The following is a 16903-nucleotide window of genomic DNA, read 5'->3' as shown; positions in this document are numbered from 1 at the left end:
TTCTCTCTTTGCTTTGGCTGCCGTGGAAGAATAATCAGCGATCATCATCGTGGAGAGCAGTCACCCAAGGGTGGGAAAAAAAAAAAAATCACGTCTCTTGAGTTTTTATTTTCAAAAAACCAGGGGCCGTATTCATGAAGCTTCCCAATACGAAGAGCTGCTCCTAGTGGTGAAATTCAAAAGGAAACTCGTAGAATTAAGATGGATTCTAACAACTTCCCCTTAGTTAAGTCTAAAGTTTTAAAAGAGGTGGGAGGAGGACTTTTAAGAAACTTTTTTAAAGTACACAGTATTTTAATAAATCTCAGACAAGTGGCAACCTGCCGCAGCGTCACACATTGGTTTGTGAGCTGTTTTGGAGTTTGGCATTTTGTCCAGCGCCGGGAGGGTGGAGCCTGACTGAGCTCCAGGACACTGCACGCCCACCTGCACCCATTGGACGGTACTAGCTGTCAATTACACGGTATCCACGCTGCAATGCATGTGGTGCTTAATCCTCTAATGTTTACTGACGTCATCAATCAAGTGAGAATTAGTCATTTTCTCAGACTTCTATAGAAACTAGTGGAGTTACCCTCTGCTGGTCATTTGGGAAAATACAGATTTCAGGCACTTCTGCATTGGCTTCACTTTGCGGAGCCAGAGCCTACTTCTATTCGTTTTTTACAGTCTGACTGCAGCAACACAGCGACCACCGCTTTCCACACTCCTCACTGCACCACCAGGGGGAGTGAGGCGTTAATCTGCTGGATTTTATTCTTCCTGCCTTTGCCTCTTGGTTTGAGCTGTGACATTGAAATGATTTTACACTTGTTGACAAACAGAGCGGATAATAAATATGGATTGCGGTGCAAATGTTTTTTCTGGTTCCTTCACTTCCTTCCATTGCTTGTTTGCTGGTTTACGTTAAAGTTACGCGACGACCATCGCTGCAACAGGCTGATCCACAATCGCTGGAATCAATAAAAGCGGGGATATTTTCCTCCCTTTAAAACAAATAGGTTAGATACTGAAATCACCAGCATGGTAAATAAACAATTAAATAAATAAAACTACCAGCATGTGAGCAGGCGATTGCACAGGTAGGCCTGTGTAACTAAACATTTTGTGGGCTACTTTAAAACTATAGCATATTTATTCAAAATAGATTAAGTATAAAACAATTATAATCTGCTATGTCTTAATGGAGATTAAATTCTATGATTGCCCCTTTGTCCATATTTCAGTTTTATATCTGTTGATCACATCTTATAAAAAAAAAGCATCCGCTGGCACCAGGGTCCACCACACCTCCTCACTAAGGTCAAAGTTTCTGTCCCTGCTTTGCTCAGAGTTGCTTTGACAAGTTTCGTAAGTCACTCCGAGGTGGGAGTCCTCGCTACAAATGTTCCGGCAAAGTTGGGAGCTTTCTGGGAATATAATGTTTGTGAATACGGCCCCAGGTGTAATTATCACTTAAATGACAGTATCATGTCTATTCTCCACAAACAGACAAAAAAAAGTTTGAAATGAGCGAAAGGCTTCAGGCCACTGAGAAGAAACCATCCGACAGCGTGTGCTGACAGGATCATCCTACTGAAGTAATGGCAAAGTGCAGCACTAGCTGTCTTTTGTGAGGGACTCCTTCTTCTGTTTGACTTCCGCTGGCACTTTAGCAGCAGGTTTTCCCGCAGATGATGCTGGAGGACGTGGGTGTAGACCGTCCTCAGTGCCGATGTTGACCGTGATGTTTGTGTAGAGGGGCAGGTATTGCCGTGAAAGGATCTCATATTCGGCTGTGTTCATCCCATCCGACTTCCAGCTCTGACGCGTCTTGGCCAGCATATTGAACCTTTAAATGGAGAACATGGAAAGCAGAGTTCAACCTCTTATCCGCATCGCTTTATCCAATTTTAGTTTTTTTTTTATTCTGCATGCAACTGCACATATGAGATCAATGTGTTCAATGCACCTCTTTGGGTTCACATCATTTCCTTTGTCCAGCTTGTGCTTTATCATCTTGTAACGGCCGACTTTCACCGATGGACGACTGATGTACATCCCCCCCAGAGACACCCTGAGAAGACGAGACACAAAAGGTCAGTCTTTCACACAGTCTAACAGCTGTTGGAGTTGGAATTGGCCATTTTTGTAAATAATCCAATCAGCAGTATTTTCCATTTTTATAGATGTTAAAAACAGCTTGATGAGGATCAATGTCATATGAGTGATCTATAAAAAGTCAAACACTGGGAGTATCAACGTCTTTCAGGCTGTGGATTCATTTTTACCACAGTACAATGTCTCATTCCTAAAAGAAACTATTCTCACCTGACTCCGATATCATCGTCCTCTCCACCCCAGCCCCAGTAGTTGTTGGGAAAACCGTTCATTTTGAGGTAATGCAGTGGCGTCAGAGCTGACACTCCACCAAAGTACATCTTGTATGGAAGCCTGTCGATGATTAAAGATCACAAAAACCCAGATTAGTCTCTCAAATATAGATGGAGCACACAATGTGATAAAAGGTCCATCTGGGAACCCTTCAATGGAACGCACTTGTAGCCAAACTTGTCCATGGCGATGGCCGAGTGCTTCGGGTTGCCATCGCAGACGTATGTGTTGCGATCGTCCTCTGGAATGAGGTCCACGTCGTGAAAGAAGAGACAGTCCCAGTCCTCCTCCTTCATGGCCTCCCGGAAACCCACATTCATCAGCTTGGCTCTGTTAAACGTGTAGTTTCCAGCCTGCGGAGCGAACATACACACTTAGTATCTGTTTGAAAGTTGAACACAGTGGTGAGATCTGAAAACGGCTGACCTTACTTGTCTTAAAGTGTTTATGTTTAATATATTTAATTGGGCACTTCAGTTCAGCCTGTGACAGTTTGAGAACTTTTTACTCATAAAAGGAAGTTAGGCTTTACATTAAATAAATCTAAAATACTTAAGATCGCACAATTAATGGTTAGGAATTAAGTGGACCAATTCAACACTGTCACCAGATAAAGATAAGTGTGTAATGAATCATATATTCAGACCTTATTTCCCCAACTTATCCTTAAAAAAGCAGCACAACAGCTGATGAAGTGTTTATCACTTGCTAGGTTAACTTTAAGCTTTTATGTAAACAGAGTGAGAAATGTGGCAAATCCAGCTCTTGAGGTGTAAGAGATAAGAAGCTGAGGAGTAAACATCCATCCACTGTTAAAGAAGCTCAGGAGATTAAACCCTCTAAACCACTTGAGTCGTTTTATACTCCAACATGCACTACCAGTAACGGCACACAAGAGGGCACTCTTCAGCTAACCTCAACTGTAATACCAACCAAAAAAAATCAAACTGCATACAGAGCAAATTCAGTAGATGAACAACACCTTGGGTTTCTAACAAATGTAAAAGCACTGCCTTGAATGTTCCTTCAGAAAAGAGTTTCACCTGATGAATGATGTAAATTCCATAGTTGAGCTGCTGACGTTGCAGAAAAGGGTGTAGGTAGTAGAGCAGGAACTTGAGGTGATGTTCCCTGTGTCTGTGGGGAATGATGATGGCAGTTCGATGCCTGGCCTCACAGTCAGGTGGCCTGTAACGTCCTCCCCGAACCACCAGGGGATTTTTCCTCTGTACCTCTGCTAGACTGAGCCCTGATGGGAAGTTGACATGGATTGGCCCACCTGTGAACAGAAATCAGTCTGCTGTCATCACCAAGTTTAATAGAGGGAAGGAAATAATCTGGTAACACTATTAGAGCCTGCTTTATGAATATGACATCACAGTTTACAATGACCTTGACATCCTGAACTTAACTTATTCCTGGAACAACAAAAATGTTGATTCTGGAACAGGATACGTTTTCAAGTGTACCAATAACAGTTCTGGTACGTGGTATTTGATACCCACAGTGTATTATAGTCCCTTACACATTCTTATCTAACTAGCTTTCAAACAAGAAATATAAAAACTGAGTTTTGTACCATCAGCTCAAAAGATCTAGTTACTCTGTGTACCAGTGTCACAGACAGGTCAATGTGTGTGTGTGTGCGTGAGCATGTGTTTATATGTACATACAGTGTTTTTAAAAGTGTGAGATACAGTTTTTGATCTGTAGTTTTACAAACAAGTGTCACACGATGTCAGGGTTTTGAATAGTTGCCTTGACCATGGCAGTCCGCCATGGATTTCACCATGCAGATTGACTGACATTGCGTCAAGTAATCTACACCAGTCAAACCTGTTAGAATAAACCTGTGTGGGTTTTTTTTCACTACCTGTTGCCTAAAAGAGTGCAGAGTCATACCTCAAACACCATTTTCCATTATTTTTTCAAAAGAATAGTCATCGGATCTGGCAGGCTCAGATATCAACATGTAGTTTAAAATGACCGGCTGTCATCTGGGAACAAAGGGGCAAAGGGCAGAGCCTGGAGAGCAGAAAACTAAGCAGGCTCAGTTGTACTGTATAAACATAAAGCAGGAAAAGTTTGTGGAAAAGGATCAGACAAATAACAAGGTCCACTTACTACACCCCCCCCCCCAAACCTTTCAACGGAATCTCGCTTTCTACATTAGCAGATGAAGTTTGCTGAGTTGTAATCAAAATGGTTCATTTGATAATTGAGCAACAAAGTTGAAAAATGTGGTTAGGAAGTGGGGCTAAAAGCTCTGGGGGGGGGGGGGGGGGGTAGATTTTAAGTTAAGATTTTTTTATTTTCAATTTCCGAGGCCACAAATGAATTATTTATGCTCAAACACACTACACTCGTTGTAGAAACGGTTTAGTAAGTTAACATTCATTCTATGTTATAATGAACAAAAACTGAAGTCTTTAATAAGGGTTGAATCCATATGAAAACAATGTATTTACATGCCAAGTTGCTCCTGTATCATTGTCCACATTGATCCCATTCAGACCTGGTATTATCATGAGAGATCTGCTCACCCTTCAACAGTTCTGAGTACATCAGTTCGCACCTGGCATTAGAATGTATAAAGTTCAATCTTCATCTCTCAGATCACATTGGGAGGTGGTCTGAGACGCATGTGGTCACATTCTATTATCAGCGTGAACAGATATGTCCTGGGTTATGATGAAGGACCACCTACACATCTGACCCGTTACAGTTTCAAATGGTTTTTTTTTTTTTTTTTTACACTTCTCAGTGTTTCCCCACACACTGATTTATTTGTGGCCACCACTACAATATTAACGCAGAGCGCCACATGCTGATTCTTCATTATTTCAAATGGGTAAAATCTTATTTAACGGTAAAACTGGGCGCAATAATTCACTCATCCCACAGACAGACACAAACACATCGACAATGGACACATGTGGAAACTCAGACTGACAAAGAACAACATCGTTGGGTCTTTGCAAACTGACATGGGAAGTGAGATCACAGGAGACACTTTCAGGACGTATTCTAATGCCATGTCTTTAATTGATGTGGTATTCTACATTATTATCATATTACCTGGTGTGTCAATCATACTGAGCCGTATTTGTGCTGCCTTTGTTGTGTGGTGTTGTCCCACTATGACCTGTTCAGCTCATACAGATCATCTGACAATCAGTACAACAATACCAGTCAATATCCCTTTGTTGAACCAGCGTCAGTGAAACTCAAGGTTTCTGTTTAGGGGATCAGTGGCAAGAAAGTATATTCAATATCCAAACGTAAAAAAGTTTGTTCAAGTTACCCAACCTCCATAACCAACACCTGATACACCTGTTGATGACAACCTACAACAAGCAGCAGCAGTGCATGTTAGTGGAAGATTTAAAAGTAAATTTCAGAAATATTCAATGTGTTTATTAAATGCAGGACAAAAGTGCAGCACAAACAAGTGCAGATGTTTAACTTTTAAACTGGTGAAGTAACCAATTCAAACTGAAAATAGCTTAATAATCCATATAAATGTGCTGTGTGAAAGTCAAAGAAAATCATATCCATGCTGGGATTTGAGATCTAACGTAAGAAGTGAGATATTTTCAGTTGCACATTGAGGTATATGATGAAATGACAAAAGTAAGAGAGACCACTCACCTATCAAAGGGGATATCTTGGGGCAGTAGGGCATGTCATCTCCATGGCTCGGAGTTCTGGGTAGGTGGGAGAGGTTGGCATAGACATCCCCTCCAATGACGCCGGCTGCAGTGTGGTTGCGGCCTGACACGGCAGTGGTGTTGGCCTTGCGGAAGATGCGGATGAAGTAGTTGACCCTCTTCTGGTATCCCTCCCGGGACAGCAGTGCCATGACCACCAGCTGGATGCCCAGGAACATGAACATGTAGCGCCATTTCGACTGGAAAGTGACCATGGCGACGGCTCCGTGTCGTCAAAAAGCAGCGATCAAGAGGAGGCAGTGCAAAAAGTCACCTGACGCTCAACACGCTCGCCCCACACAGAAATTAAATTCGGTAAGGTGATGATTGTCAAGTGTGCATTTGATGGAAGGTGCTGTCGTGGCTGTACTTTCTCTAAAATATGGCAACGTGTTTAATGATTACTGAATGTAAAGTTATTACCAACGATCTGGTAAAATGTGGAATCTGAAAATGAAGTCAGATGAGTAAAAAAAAAAAAAATAGACAAAGGTAAGACAAAAAGGCACTTTTGGTAGGCGGTAATGGAAGGAGACCACCAAGGAAATGGAAGATTTAAATATTCCTAAATATTAAAATATTAAAATTGGATGTGGCAAATATCTCCAAAGGTGATTGTTGGTCCAATTCGTGATTGGCGTGGGAGAGTAATGCCAGTCCCTCATCATGTAGCTTCACCACCACTGAATCACATCCGTTGCCCCGTGAAGCTCATGCTCCTCCGCTCAGAGAAATGGCAATGTCAGTGTCTCTCACTCGCTTTCTCTTCCTCCCTTTGTGAGCTTTATGCTGCCTCCTGTTCTCCCTCATGCTCTCTTCTGAGGGAGGCCTCTGCAACAACAACAACCGCCATGACAAAAGCCAGCATATGCAACCGTACAGGCCCTTTACTTCACAGAGGATTACACTGCTTCCACTGACTCACTGCCTTCACTGACTGGAGAGTCGGGGTGGGGGGGAGTGGACCATGACCAGCGTGGGAGGAGCGGTCAGATTGTTGCATGTGGGTGGGTGACTCTGTATTTGCTAGGGGGAGGGTTCCAGAGGAGAGTCAGGCTGAGAGAAGAAGAAGAAATGGGGGGGAGGTGGCGGAGGAAGAGGTTCCCACTGCTATTGTTCCATAATGAAGCAGCTCTGAGAGCCCTCACGCAGCTCACAGGGCCGACAGCCACTTGACTCAGAGGATGGACAGGACCTGGACCAATCGCTCCAGCTCTGATAGAAGAAAAAAAACACAGAAGAGGAGGGACGGTTACATTGACTGACACTCTCTGGTTAAAACTGTTGACATCAGCAGTTTTGAACTTGCAGCAGAATGTTTTTTCCAATACAAACAATGACTAATTGTGTGCGGCACAGAATGGACTGCGTTGGTTTATTTGAAGAGTCAACAGCACAGTTGGATGGCCTCGACTAATCAGGCCCAGCGTGGGCCCCGGTGCAGATGCCTCCCCAAAGAGAGGCCTGCTGCACACGGTGGACAGCGGACGGGAATTCATGTACCACAGTGCAACTTTCCTAATAGCAACCACAAAAACTCCCAATAAACTCAATGGCTCTGCTCTGATGCAATGTTGTGTCTTTGCCGACCTTGCAAAAACCCCTACCACGGCTCTGGTGCTGTCGGCAGCAGCATCCAACACATTCTTAGCTGCAAATCAATTAGTACTTGTTAAAGTAGCCTTCCTCAGACAGCTAATCCTAATCCCACTAAATGCTACGAGCGAGCGAGAGAGAAAATAGTTTAAAACAACTAGAGCAGCTGTCAACCTCTCACATACACATAATGCTGTTACTAATTTGACATCTTAGCTTTAAGTTGGTTACGTCCATGACACTGAATGAAAGGTTTAAATTACCATTCGGAGTTAGGGCTGTGCAATATGACCAAAAAGCTCACGTCCTGGTTGAGATCATTTCACTTCCAGATAATGATACCGATCGCAACTCGTAGCCTTTCTACCTCCTTCCATTTTCATGATTCTTTGCCATATGGTGTCCCGCTGGCAAAAGCCTCTTGTAACGTCTGAGTCTGGGGTTTGTTCTGAGCACTTAACTGTACTAGACTTGTGGTTCTCATCCGTAGATTCTCCATGTACCGTTTGACATGATTCTTGTGTAGGTGGTAAAAAATAGGTTAGTTGTGGGAATGGTATAGACACACATAAATAAATAAATAAATAAATAAATAAAATATATATATACACACACACTATTTATACACAGTTAAGCCCTGGCCCAATTGAATGCTTGCTGAACAGATACGTATATGAATGGCTGCCTTCTCTTTATGTTGAGTTATATATCAACTGAAACATACAGCCTTCTTGATCAACCACACGATGCACTAATGACATCTGACAACTGCTTGCAGAACATGAGTGTTTATCCATGTATGCAAACTGCTTTGACAGCTGACTGCAAGGATTTTCAATGCAAGGATAATAAAAGGTTTTTCTCTCAGGAGATATGTAGATCAAAAGGGAGAGCAAGCTCTGCTTCCCGCTGCAGATGATTTTCATCTGCACGTGGAACTGTGAACAGATGGGGGATTGACCCCTCTCACTTTGCCTGGCCCCTAAAATAACCCTGTAGATTATGGATATGGTTTATAGAGATCATGCCATAAAGACTCTGATTAATCTTACAGGCAGGGAGTTCAGCTCCAGCACTCAGAGATGTGATCCGGAGCACAAAAACTGGGACAACACCAAGCTTTTTTCAAAGTAATTACTAAACAGGTTCATGCCTTTCCAGGCTCGCTAGATTAATATAAACCTCAAACGTTTTCAAGGACGAAACATGGCCGGTAAGATCATTGTGGTGTTCGAGTTTGATCTGCAAGATGACTAACCATCATGCACAAGGCAACAACCCCCCCCCCCGGGGCTGAATTAAACCTCTATGAAACCCCTGTCATTGTCTCCTATATTCCAGTATCACTTTTATCTGTAATGAGATATATGAATGTCTTTACAAAGGCAAGAAAAGACAAGTCTCTTTACTGCTTGTTTGCCACGTTGTGATTAAGCTGGCTAGTACAGTGAAGGAATTTGGGGGAAGGAACCTCTTTTACTAAGGAGCAGGCACTGACTTAACTCGCTTATAAAAGGAGACCCAGTGACTAGATTGAGACAAATCTTCCGGTGTTAGCTAACAGGCTGAGGGGTGAACTGAAGAGACAGAAGGACAAAGTGAACTGAGAGGAGCTGGAGGGGGAGATGCAGAGCAGCCTGCATTCGGGTTACGCTGTGTTTTTGACTTCATTCTCTCCTGCACAGATATCTTTCCTCTCCACATTTAGAACGTGTAAAGAGGCAGGTTCGGCGTGACATAACAAACTCCAGCACAGCAAAGACAGACATTCGTGGCCATGTTCCCAGCACCCCCTCCCCACTTATTTTATTTCACTGTGTTATAAACAGTGATGGCACATAACAGCTGACAAATGGGACACTTTCTGTTCTGCCCATGGGGCATTAATATTACATATACTGTATATGGTATGTCCACATGCATGCTTTCACACACATGAATGAATGTGAGAGGAGCCAAGAGGGACAGCATGGGGGCTATAATAAAGAGCAAACAAGGAAATAAAAGGGGATGGGGGTATAGGAGTTATATATTTAGACCATCATCTGGGGAATGCGTTTTACCCTCAGCACTGCTGTTCAAACCCTAAAGGGACTCATGCACAGCCCATCGACAGCCACAGCAGTCTCAGAGGGAGAGAACGAGAGCCAGACCTAATCACAGTGTGGTTCATCCACTGAGGAGGTTTACCCAACCAGACATTCCAGACTCTCTACTGGCCCCACCACCACTTTTATTTTTCCTCCTTTCTTATTCCCATTTAATTTCTCTCCAATTGTCCAGGCTGCCTCTACTAGAAATTATCAGCGGCACCAACATACAAATCATCATGTTTGTAGCAGCAACAGCCTTTTATTGCCTGTTGGTATCTTTACAGTTGGTAGTTGACTGAGCCAGAAATTCCAGGAACAGCTGGTTCACATCAAATGAGCAGAGTACAAAGTGTATTTCATATCAAAAGTTGGCTGCAGCTGAGTTCAAAGCTGTTGGGAAGTAAAGGGAAACAAAAGCTATTGGGTACAAAAGCATTGCCAATTGATTTTTAAATTCCTTGTTCGTACCTGGCATTGAACCAGTGTTACATTTTATGGATAAAATGTGTGATGCAGAATTGTGATGCAAGGAAGAGAGTTAAACAAAAAGGGTAGAAATGCTTGCAACAAAAATCAAGACTAGACTGAGTTGTCTGGTAAAGACGTTGACCTCTTAACCTCATTGAGGCACATAGCAGGGCTCTGCACCGAAGGATGAAGCTTTCACATCTGCCTTAATGTGTCATCAGTTCAATATAGGCCAGCCAGCGCTCTTCAGACCTTCCTGCAAAATCTGCTCAACCTCTATTTGTGTTAGTGGTTCGTTGGTGGTGGTGGGGATTTTGTTAGTGGGAAATGCTTATTTGCTGAACAAAGATTAATCAGCCTGAAAACATTTAAAGAATTCTTTTAAGTTTATTTTGGGGGGAGTGGAATAAATAAAAAAAGAGCAAAGTCCCCTGTATTAATGTTTGACTACACTGATAAAAACTCTATCAGGGAGCATCACTGCTGTTGGTTATCATAACTTTAGATAACACACAGGTGACCCAGACTCAAGCTTGGCATCTCATTGCTCTCAGTGCAAGAATGGTACAAAGTCTGGAGTAACCGCAATGACATATTTCCTCGGGAGATTAGACCCGGGTCTAGGTCTCCTTTGGCCCCGGCAACTGTTCAGCTCTGCGATCAGTATTATGTTACAAACAACAATTTGTGAATTGTGAAAATAATGAAAGATTTCAGGAACTGATCGCTCACAGTGGCAAAGAGGCTGGTCCATGTTGTGTTTTGTAACTGATCTAAGGAACTCCGACCTTGCCTCTGGACTACAGGGTTAAATTCCTTAGAATGGATTTAATTTAAGTAGCAAAACCTTGACTGTGCTCCTGCTTTGGGACTAAGTGTAGAGATCATAGCCAAACCACTAGCCCAATGAAAACTTTCAATTTACAGAATAAACCAGAGTGGCACTCAGTAGAGCACATATCTTCACGAAGGACCAACAGTCACTTTAAATTCAATCAAGATGCACTAAATTGTTCACCCTAGGATATTTTTTTCCCCCATCAAGATCCATGAATTATTCCCTGGGAAATCAGTAACAATTTCATGATGCCCCGTCTCACAGCAACAAAATGTATTAGATCCTTCCACAAAGTTTTATGGCAATCTGTCTAATAGTTTGTGTAATTGCAAACACACAGATGGTGTAAAACATAACAACCCCCCCCGCGGAGGTAACAATGCAGAAAAGCTGTGCATTTGGTTTGTATTTTCAAAAAATGTAATTGTTTATTTTCAAAATTCAAGTTCTGTTGGTTGTAATTGTATTTAATTTATTTATATGAATAATATTAAAGTTTATGGTTCAACTGTAAAATATCAAGCGTGAATTGTATTTATTTGTCATGTGGGTTTGATGACGACATCTTAGGAGCAATTGCCAATTATTTTAATGTGTACATCGGCGGATAGATCAGTATTTAACATTTTTTTACTCCCCAATATCCATTCGGTCCCCAAAAATTCATATTGGTAATAGAAATACAGCAATGTCAGGCAAGGACGCTGGCTGTACTCCACAAATGGACAACTGGTCTATGTCATTCCTCAAAACCCACAGTCAGGACCTGGTGTTTAAAACAACATGTAGAGCTGAAACTGATGTGGACAGATGTGGTGAGCAAACTGCAAATCACTCTTATGCAACACCATGGTATTTCCTTTACCAGGCTGACCAGACATTAGGCAAACAGGGTGTGGGGCGTGTACACCCAAAAAACTTAGAGACACTTGGAGCTACTGGACCAAAAACAGACGGAGGGAAATATTCTTTACACAAAGTAAAAAATGTTATTCACATTCTGTATACGCAGGCAGTCCTTTTGTCTCAAGCACTAACCAAGCAAAACCGGCCAATGGAATAATGTGCAAACATGCCCGGAGAAAAGAGGTATCTGCATAACAACGCGTGCCAGTGTCCTCGTCATGGCAACCCATCCTGAGCCCTGGCCATTAATCGCGGGTGCAGCTGGTACACGTCTCTATGGCTGTTCCCTCGAGTCCAAACCCACTAGGACCAACTGCTGAGGACAGGGGAAGCATAAAAAAATAGACCATCATCCTCTGCCTTCCTTCCACTTTCTCTTCTCATCCTTCAGTTGCTCCTACCGTTTCTACAGTGTAGTGTTCATGCTGTAACCAACCCTTCAGGGACAGTCCCTTATCCAATCAAATATAGCAATGACAACCATGGAGACAAGCAATCTCCCATGTGACCATGAAACCACAACAAAGCTGGAGCAACAAGTTAGACAAAAGAGCTGAGTTTAGAGTATTCACACAAATTAGCACGAACACATCGAATCAACACCTTTGTGACCTTGACCTTTGATCAAATCGAACCAGGTCAGCCTTGAGTGCGAGCGTTTGTGCCAAATTTGAAAAACCATTCCTCAAGGAGTTCCTAACAAATCACAACTTGCTAGTGTTTACCTGAAAAAAATGGTTTTGATATTATTATATTTTTCTCATTCAATTTCACTCTCATAATACGATGACTTTCTTCTCGTAACATCACAACTCACACAAGTACACAAAGGCTGCCCCGGCTAACCTGGTGCACCTGCGCCCATTTTGTTCCTTTCACCTTCTGTTATGATACAGAAGTAAATGTTTCATTGTGTATGTGACAACGTATTGTGGAGTGTATTTTTTATTATGTTAAAATGCCCTGCGGCGCTGCTGCAAACTAATTTCCCCATAGGAACAATAAACTATCCACTACTGCTACTGTCAGGACGCTATTCTGTTCTTCAACATGGCCGTGATACGCTGTCGCAGTTTGGTAGTAAATTAATTTGCAGGTCTTATATTCATGTTTTACCTTTTAACATCATATTCCCACCTGCCTCTTTACATTGTCTTTAAATGCAAACAACTACTGCAACTTTGCACATTTGTCTCTTGTCTTATTCTTTGTTCTACTATATTTTAGAACTTTACTGTGTATTGGAAAGGGAAACCTTTTACTGTCTGCAACCAACTAAAGAAGAGCAAGGCAAGTGGAAAGTTTACATACTTACATAAAACATATTTGCTTTCACATCTCTTAGCTTTTCATATTAATAAGTCAGATTTCAAAGAATAAACTTGTATAATCAGTTTCAATATGATATAGAGAGTATCAGGGGAACTTAAAGGGGAAAATATCTGCGATTTCAAGAAAAAGGTCACAATAGTACGAGTATGAAATGAAATGAAACCGACTTTAGGTTACATGTCATTTTAGAGGCATTATCAGACGATCAGCCTGTTGCTTCAGTTAAAATGAGGAATGTGGAGCATCTTGTTAAGTTGTACTTCAGAATAAGTTTTACGAAATACTTGGCTCAACAGCAACACGTTATTAGTAAAAGATTGTTTTGTTTTGGGACTGCTGTTTATTGGGAGGAAAGAATCACAGACTTGAAGGAAGTTTCCCTCTTTCTCTTCGTAACATCACAACTCACATAAACACAAATGCTGTCCCGCTGCAACCTCGCACATTTTGTTCCTCTAACGATGTGTTTTGATATTTGATTATCCTTAAGCGTTTTATATCTACTTCTCTCTATGTGCAACAACGCCCTTGACATGTGGTAATTTATCAATCTGGGATCCATAAAGCACATATCTATCCAAATCTGTAAATGTGACACCTAGTGGTTGGAGTTCCCCCACGAAAAACAGAAGTGAATTTACAGAGAAGCTTGAGGTGCCTGGGTGTATCATCCTGACCACAGAGCTGGTGCGACGTGACTGTGAACATCCTGTTGCTCCATGTTCTGGTGGAAATGGAAAGAGTGGTAGCAGAGTTTGCACCTTGCACTGAAGCCAGCCTCAGGTCTTATCCATCAGACAGCTGAGAGGAGGGGGGAGGGGGGGGCGGCCATGCTGAGCCTTTTGTTCTGTGTACATGAGAAACACTATGAAGCCCTGAACCTTTTTCTGGAACTGCAGCTAACAATGGCGACCATCCACCCCGGTGTGCTAACAGTGACAACCCAGCCCTCACGAGTAGTGTAGCTACCAACCAGCCAGGTCACTTACAGATCACAGCTGTCGTTGAACTCACGGGAAAAGTTGCCTCGTGTCGCGGTTGTGTGCGTGTGATTTGTTTGAGGAGAGACGCTACAACCGGTTCTTTAAGCAAACTTTCAAAAAGGGGGTTTAGCGAAAAGTTGCAGCGAAACTTTGAGCTAATGTTCCACAACGTCAGCTCAGGCAATGGCTGCGTTACACGTCAACTTGTTTAACCGACTCACAACTCCCCGCTGTTCGGTAACACTTCGAAAAGCCTCCGGGCAACGCGACATTTAACGTGTGATTCAACTTCAACTGCTCGCGTGTTTCCCCCCCCCCCAAGAACACAACCGTTAACTATGTCCGCACCGTTGTTTAACCGACGCTAGCGTGTTTACCCAAAGCGAGCAGGAGACAACCGACCCCACTCTGAAGCCTGACGCCGCGGACACGCTGCCCTCCCCCGGCCTCCGAACTACAGCCGACTCCTGCCAGCTGTGACGGGGAGTGCGAGCCGAGCCGAGCCGAGCTAGCAGCTGCGGGTTAACTGCTTAGAGTCGGTTAGCTTGCTAGCTAGCTACGATCCGCACAAACACACGCACATGCTGTTCTGGCGCAGTTTCCCCCCTCCCCGGCCTGGTGTTCGCAGCACACGGGACCGTGTCGTTCTTACCGGAGAGGCTGGGTGTGTTCCCGGGCTGGTGGACCGGCTGCTCACGGTCGGTGATCCCCAACACGCCGCTGTTCCTCCGTCGGCCACACGGGTCTGGAAGTTGATGCGGAGAGGGAGTGCGAGCGGCGGCTCCTCTCTCCTCTCTCCTCCCCTTCAAGGAGCTGAAACGCGAGTGGAGGATGGATTCACGCACCTGGAGACAGCCCGGGGTTTGAGCACTACTTCCAAGTATCATGAGGCTGTACTCTAGTGGTACTTTGCGGGAGCAGTGTCCAATGTTCAGTGGTAGTATCTAATTAGCACTATTAGTACAAACATGTACACTTAATATTAGGCGGATCTATATCTATTTTCTATATATAAAAAAAGCAATAAAGTATAAAAAAAGTCAAGCTCAGCTATTATAAACACAGCACATTAAGGTTCGAACTGTGCGGGTCAGAAACTCTCTTGTTTCTCCTCAGATCGTGTGAATCTTTCACTTTTGCAACAGTCTTAATACATCAAAGGAATCTATGCTCACTGACAATGTGAAACAAACTGACAACAAGGAATTCTTTGATTAATGAATCCTTTTGAAGTGTTATTTTGTATAAAGCCTGGGTGGAGTTAATTGGTAAGTCACAAACAAGTGTTATTCTGTCAACCCGTTGATACACAACATGTATCAAAAGTGACCCTGGCTCAGTTTTTATTTTCGATCTTTGCAGTGAATGAATTTCATCATTCAGTATTTCAGGTATTCCTTAATAACTTGTTTGTGATCACCACAAATCCTTATTTCAATTTTTCCTTTGTTACTTTTTAAATAAATAATCATTTTTGTATCACTACCCTTCTAATGCACAACATGGGTCAAAAAGGACCCGTATTCATTTATTGTGTTATTTCATGCATTAGTGTTACTTTGCTATACTTTTCAAATAAATGTATTTTATCATTCAATATTCTAAGTATTCATTAAATATCTTGTTGTTTATTACCACAAATCATTATTTTCCTTTTTCCTTTCTTACTTTTTAAACAAACCTACACTTTTACACCCATGGGTCCAAAAGTGGCCCATACAGTATGTATACATTACGGAGCACCTGCCATTTTGCCACGCCCATCTCAAATTACTCCAGAATAAGTAAACTGTCGGTGCTAGGGCCCTAATTAGAAAAAAAGATAAGACTGTACTTACAAATAAAAAATTGTAAAGTAGTAAAGTTTAAGTGCAAACCTCCACCACTATCCCAGGCACATCATTCACACATTTAGACATTCCAGTTTCCAACCAAACCTCGAAAATGATGAAGCTATTAGCAGGAAGTAGGGGACATGGGGCGTCATTAGGGGGTTTCCGACCATGGTGTGGCTGCTTTGCCTAAAGCCTATTGCATCCCTCTGCTTTGAAAAAAATGGTTTGTTTTTTATTTGATTATTTGAACATGTCGGCTGTTTAGTTTAAGCTGTGACTTCAGTAGAAAGGGCCTGAGGACATGCTGTGACCTGTGGATTCAGGGTAAAAACATGATCTGGTTTGACCTGGTAAAATCCTCGGGAAATGAAACACGAGACAGCTGCAGCCAGGTGCAGTGGCTGTGCCACAAACTTTGTGTATTACATTCAAGCTCATCACTCAGAAACTGGAGCAGTAAACCTAGTTTCAGGTTTCACTGATAGTCAGTGTAAAACATTTTCTTTTAAAACTTTGTGATCTTTTGGAGCTAAATGTAGAATCATAGATGTGTTATAATAAATACTCTGAAGTAAGTGTTTGTTTTTTTAAACATCACCTGCTCTAGAACAGGGCCCAAACTATTTAATGAAAACAGAACACTGCACATTTCATACAGAATAAATGTCACTGTTTAAAAAAAAAAGCAACATAAAGATTTTAATGCTTAAAAAGAGCAAATGTGTAATTACATGAAATTATCAATACATCAGTTCACTGAATTTGATCT

The 16903-nt window shown here is 42.4% G+C and overlaps 1 protein-coding gene across 2 annotated transcripts; it reads right to left on the bottom strand.

The window, feature by feature from the left end:
- Positions 1 to 1231: 1231 nt before the first annotated feature.
- Positions 1232 to 15195, bottom strand: si:dkey-199f5.8 (beta-1,4-galactosyltransferase 3). Of its 2 annotated transcripts, none has more exons than XM_034612002.1 (7): positions 14952 to 15195; positions 6025 to 7298; positions 3417 to 3652; positions 2539 to 2726; positions 2311 to 2433; positions 1952 to 2056; positions 1232 to 1831 (listed from the first exon to the last, which is right to left on the bottom strand). In XM_034612002.1, the coding sequence occupies exons 2-7, from the start codon at positions 6296 to 6298 to the stop codon at positions 1600 to 1602; spliced, it is 1158 nt and encodes a 385-aa protein (XP_034467893.1). In that variant the 5' UTR covers positions 6299 to 7298; positions 14952 to 15195; the 3' UTR covers positions 1232 to 1599. The 2 variants fall into 2 exon arrangements, with proteins under 2 accessions (XP_034467893.1, XP_034467894.1); XM_034612003.1 differs by lacking the exon at positions 14952 to 15195 and adding an exon at positions 14306 to 14422.
- Positions 15196 to 16903: the final 1708 nt, after the last annotated feature.

Source organism: Hippoglossus hippoglossus, chromosome 16, assembly GCF_009819705.1.
Source record: "Hippoglossus hippoglossus isolate fHipHip1 chromosome 16, fHipHip1.pri, whole genome shotgun sequence".
NCBI lineage: Eukaryota > Metazoa > Chordata > Actinopteri > Pleuronectiformes > Pleuronectidae > Hippoglossus > Hippoglossus hippoglossus.
Note: the sequence above shows the minus strand (reverse complement) of the source record. Positions and strands in the feature narration are given on the sequence as shown.

What these genes read in the sequence shown, in the direction of transcription:
- si:dkey-199f5.8 (XM_034612002.1), bottom strand. Translation starts at nt 6,298, where the DNA reads ATGGTCACTTTCCAGTCGAAATGGCGCTACATGTTCATGTTCCTGGGC. An exon ending in ATGGACAAGTTTGGCTACAA is followed by an intron (nt 2,434 to 2,538) that starts GTGCGTTCCATT and finishes AATCATCGACAG; the next exon opens with GCTTCCATACAAGATGTACT. An exon ending in GACGATGATATCGGAGTCAG is followed by an intron (nt 2,057 to 2,310) that starts GTGAGAATAGTT and finishes TCGTCTTCTCAG; the next exon opens with GGTGTCTCTGGGGGGGATGT.